This window comes from Orycteropus afer, unplaced genomic scaffold, assembly GCF_000298275.1.
Source record: "Orycteropus afer afer isolate SDZICR_OR568_19922 unplaced genomic scaffold, OryAfe1.0 scaffold00005, whole genome shotgun sequence".
Lineage (NCBI taxonomy): Eukaryota > Metazoa > Chordata > Mammalia > Tubulidentata > Orycteropodidae > Orycteropus > Orycteropus afer.
Genome location: NW_006921592.1, coordinates 11591793 through 11596317, shown reverse-complemented (window position 1 = coordinate 11596317; position 4525 = coordinate 11591793). Strand labels below are relative to the sequence as shown.

The 4525-nt window shown below is 35.8% G+C and overlaps 1 protein-coding gene across 1 annotated transcript in view; it reads right to left on the bottom strand.

The window, feature by feature from the left end:
* Positions 1 to 573: 573 nt before the first annotated feature.
* Positions 574 to 4525, bottom strand: part of CEP78 (centrosomal protein 78) — a 36349-nt gene continuing 32397 nt past the window's right edge. Inside the window, exons 13-17 of the mRNA XM_042780665.1 lie at positions 3302 to 3468; positions 2064 to 2242; positions 1705 to 1737; positions 1620 to 1627; positions 574 to 1137 (exon numbers count right to left, since the gene is read on the bottom strand). Of these exons, the coding sequence (XP_042636599.1) occupies positions 574 to 1137; positions 1620 to 1627; positions 1705 to 1737; positions 2064 to 2242; positions 3302 to 3468 (951 nt within the window). The remainder of the gene's footprint in view (positions 1138 to 1619; positions 1628 to 1704; positions 1738 to 2063; positions 2243 to 3301; positions 3469 to 4525) is intronic.

The following is a 4525-nucleotide window of genomic DNA, read 5'->3' as shown; positions in this document are numbered from 1 at the left end:
TTTGGGCAATTCATATAACCTGTCTCCTCAGATTCCTCTTCTACAAAATGGGCATAAAAACAGTTCCCTACCTTATAGAGTTGCTGTAATCTATAATATAATGCATGGCTAAGCATTCCAGTGAATGTTTGCTGCTGTGGTTATTATTAAGGATAAATCGATGACTCTGGCCATATGGTATTTTCACATTTAACGGGTGATAAAGCTATTTAATTCACTCACTCACATCCCTTTGTATTTCCCTTACCCTGCTTTATTGTTTATTTTTCTACCCTCCATAGATCTCTTTATTTTCACACGGTGTTAGTTCCAAGAGGTAGAGGCTTGGTTTTGTTCACTGTTGAAAGTCATAGCACAGAGAATCCTATTAGGCCCTCAATAAATACACTGAATGAATGGTACAAAGTGTCAAAAGGAAATATACACCAACAATTTCATTATAATAAAAAGTATAGATAAATCTTTCTCTAATGGCTTCTAGTCCTCTATTTTAAAACACCATATGCCATAATGAAAATGTAAGAAAATTTATTAAAATTTGAAGGCAAAAACATAATTTCAAAAGATTTAAACCTATGTCAGGCGTGATAAAGCATGGATATTTTCTTGAAATTCAAAATCAGATCTAAGAGTGTTACTTTCAGACTGTTCTAGTGGACTAGGTTTATTTTTATTTGTCTCAGATGAAACACTCACTATTCCACCTTCTTTCTTGGCAGAAATGTGTTTCTTCAAAGACTCAGTTTTAAATGGTTCATTAATCAAAGACTTATTTCCCCCGCTCCCTTTGCTTTTCCGGTTTGCAGCAGAGTCAGAGTAGAGATGCAGATCATTTCCATGCTGTCTCGCAGAAGAGTGTTTTTTGCTACACTCATCTGTGTGGGTCATTTTCTCTGAAGAAGATCTTCTACTTCTGGACAGCTCTTCTTCTTTTCTTACACTTCCAGTCCCAGAAATCACATCTGTTAGAGGAGAACATACTCTAGCAAGTAATTCTTCCAAAGGCTCCTGCCACTGCTCAGTATCTGGGCCTTCCAAGTTATCTTTGGAAGTTATTAAGTCTTCCTGAGTAGAAACTGGGACATGGAAGGAGTCAACAGGCAAAGGAACCTTAGCATCACCTGTACTTTTCTGGAACTGGAAGGAAATACAAAACAAAAATTCAATGATGAATTTTTTTTTTTAAAAAAAAAGGGCAAGTAAAAAGAAATGAAAAAAGTAAAGAAGAGTCCAAAACTTCAATGTTATCCTGTAACTTTATTATTAAGACAGTCAATTGATTACTCAGAAGGTTTTAGAGTCATTGTTTCTGTATGTTAGTAAATGATTTCCAACTTAACTATTTCCAAGGCTGTTTCTACCACATTTTCAGACTTTTGTGTTTTGGGTAATTTTTACCCATCTCCTTCTCCTTAATGAAAAGTAAATAAATAAAACCCATTCCCTAATTACTTTGTTTTCTATCCTCCAGGCACCTGTGATCAGTATCTACTTTGTTCTCCACCTGTGAGTTCCTCAGATGGGCCTGAGATTGGCTGAGATGGGACATGGGAGCTCCAAGTGAGGCTGAAGGAAAAACAGCAAGGTACTCCTGTGGCTAAACAGGCCTCCTCTCCCACTCCCATGACTGGGTGATTATCTATAATGCATTGCCTATTAAACATGTGGGATTACTTATCTTAAGAAGTGTATCAGTACTTGTACTTGTTCCTTCACTGTAAGCTGACTGCATATACAAACAGAAACTTAGATGAAATATGAATAGAACAGGCATTTACAAAATTTTAAATTTAGACTATTTCTCTAATCTTTCATTTCTTTCTTCATTGAGGATAGTTTGCTTTAGATCATAAAGTTTCAAAAAAAACTTCCAGTTTTCTTATTTACAACACTACAGTATGATGAAATAGGTATAAAATTACTAATCTTAGACTTGGAAAGGACCCCAAAGATGCTTCTAGACCCTAAGCATCTGAACTATTAGTAAAAGATCATTACTTTCTTCCTGACTTGGTAATTCCCTTTCTGCTCCTCACTCTTATAATCGTAAGTTCGGTTTTGTCCACTTACCTGGATATTCTGCATTTGCCCCAGGGTATTCTGCTTGGATTCTGGTTTTTCTTCTTCAAGTGCCTTCTTTTCTTCTTTAGGGGTATCAGTAATAGTAGAATTCATTTGGGGATGCCCTAGCAAATGAAAATCTGACTGATCTATACCAGCCATTGTGGCAAGCTGTCCAAGCCTAGACAAGTGGAGAAAAGGAGGAAAAAGCAAGGGTGATTAAAATCACCTACAAACATCTTTGATTTCACTATACCCAAAATACTTCTAAAATCTTAAAAGCCAACATCCTGTTCCAGACTACAGTCTTCCATCTTTCTCATTTTCTCAGACTTTTCTATTTTCATGCACTGGGACCTCATCAGGACCTCTGGTGGCAAGGCATTTGACTGCTAACCAGAAGGCCAGCAATTCAAACCCACTAGGCCACTCCTCAGAAGGAAGATTGGGCAATTTACTTCTGGAGAGATACCCACCCCCTCGAAAACTCAAAGAGGGGTCACCATGAGTTGAATCAACTTGGTGGCAGTAAGTCTGTTTGTTTTTTTGGGGGTTTGGGACCTCATCAGATCATCTGATCTTTTATGCACTCCCTCTTCTTCCTGACAATGCATTAACTACTGCTTAGCTTTGAGTTTTTGCCTATATGCTTTTAGACTATCTTACTAGCAGCTTTAGTCTCTCCACTTCCATCCCCACATACTGTTATCTCCTTTCCTCCAGTCTCCAAAACTGTGGTGTCTACTCTTTTTTTAATATCAATGTATTCACTTACAAAACATCATGTCAATTATCTATCTTCAACTCTTTCAGCATCTTGAGTTTGAACTGCTCCCAGGTGAGGACCATGATCAACCGACCCTTCAGATTAGTATCAATTAAAAAAAAATTTGTAACAATTTTTATGTCTAGGACAAAACTAACTCTAATTCAAACTTAATGAGAAAAATGAAAAAAGGTAGGGAAATACCTATACATTTCTAAGTATTTTCTAATGAAATCATCTTCAATTTAGTCTTTATCAAGAATTATACCTACCTACCCTATCTACAGGATAGGGCTCTACTAATGGGCTCCCTACTCTGCCAAGGCAGATATGCCATTCTCCATTTCTTTTTAATTGCCCATTTTTTTAAAAAAAGTGATATGGCTTATGGAAGTGATGAAAATTGCTCAAGTTCGCCAGCAAACTACCATTAAAGTCACGGAGGAAAGAATACATGACAAGAAATAAACTAACCCAGCGTCTTTAAGGAGATCCAAGAAAGCATGGAACTTTTGAAAAGAGTTCTCAATGCTGCCCAAAACACCTTCATCCTCCAGGATCATGTTGGTCAATGACTGGGCATGAAGGGCTTCAGACAAAGAAAAATTTATATTTCTTAATTTGGCATTTTCATACTCCAGCTATAAAAGAAGAACGGAATGTATGACATAATTTTCTTTCATTGTCAACAAAAGTTTTTAAGTCACAAAACTAAAACATTTAAAGAATTAATTTGTAATTATTCTCTCTACCAGTAAAGACAGAGACCATATCATATAACAATCAACACCCAGAGACATCTGACAAAGTTGACTATGTAACACTTAGAGACTATCTAGATAAACCATAATTATAGCTTTATCAATAACCTTTCAATAAGATCACATTTCTAACGGGTTAAATTCACACAAGATCTTCCTTCTGCATTAGAAAATTAGCTGCTTAAAGTTCTCTTAAGTTGGAAAATAAAATATAGGATCTAATTTGAGCACAAAATATCACAATTCTACTGAATGGTAAGGATCAACTTTAGTAAGCTAAATATTTAACATCTAAGTTTAAAAGTCCTAAATCCTATCTGCTTTATTAACTACATGATTATTAATATTTCCATTGGCTTCTTTTTATTTATTTTGTTGTTGTTGTTGAGAATATACACAGCAAAACAAACACCAATTCAACAGTTTCTACAGGTACAACTGAGTGACAGTGATTACATTATTTGAGTTGTGTAATCATTCTTATCCCTTCTTTTCTCCCCCATTAATATAAACTCACTGGCCCCTAAGTTTCCTATCTAATCTTTTGAGCTCATCCCAGATAGATAGATCTTGAAAGATCTCAAGGCCTCTACAAAGAAAACTATAAAAAACTACTTCAAGAAACCATAAGAAATCTACTAAATGGAAGAACATCCCATGCTCATGGATAGGAAGATTGAACACTGTAAAAATGTCAGTGCTACCCAAAGCAATCTATACAATCAGTGCAATTCCAATCCAGATCCCATCAACATTCTTTAGGGATATGGAAAAACCAATCACTAACTTTTTATGGAAAAGAAAGAGACCTCGGATAAGCAAAGCTCTATTGAAGAAAAAAACAAAGTAGGAGGTCTCACACTGCCAGATCTCAAAACCTACTATACAGCCACAGTAGTCAAAACTGCCTGGTATTGGTTTAATGACAGATACATAG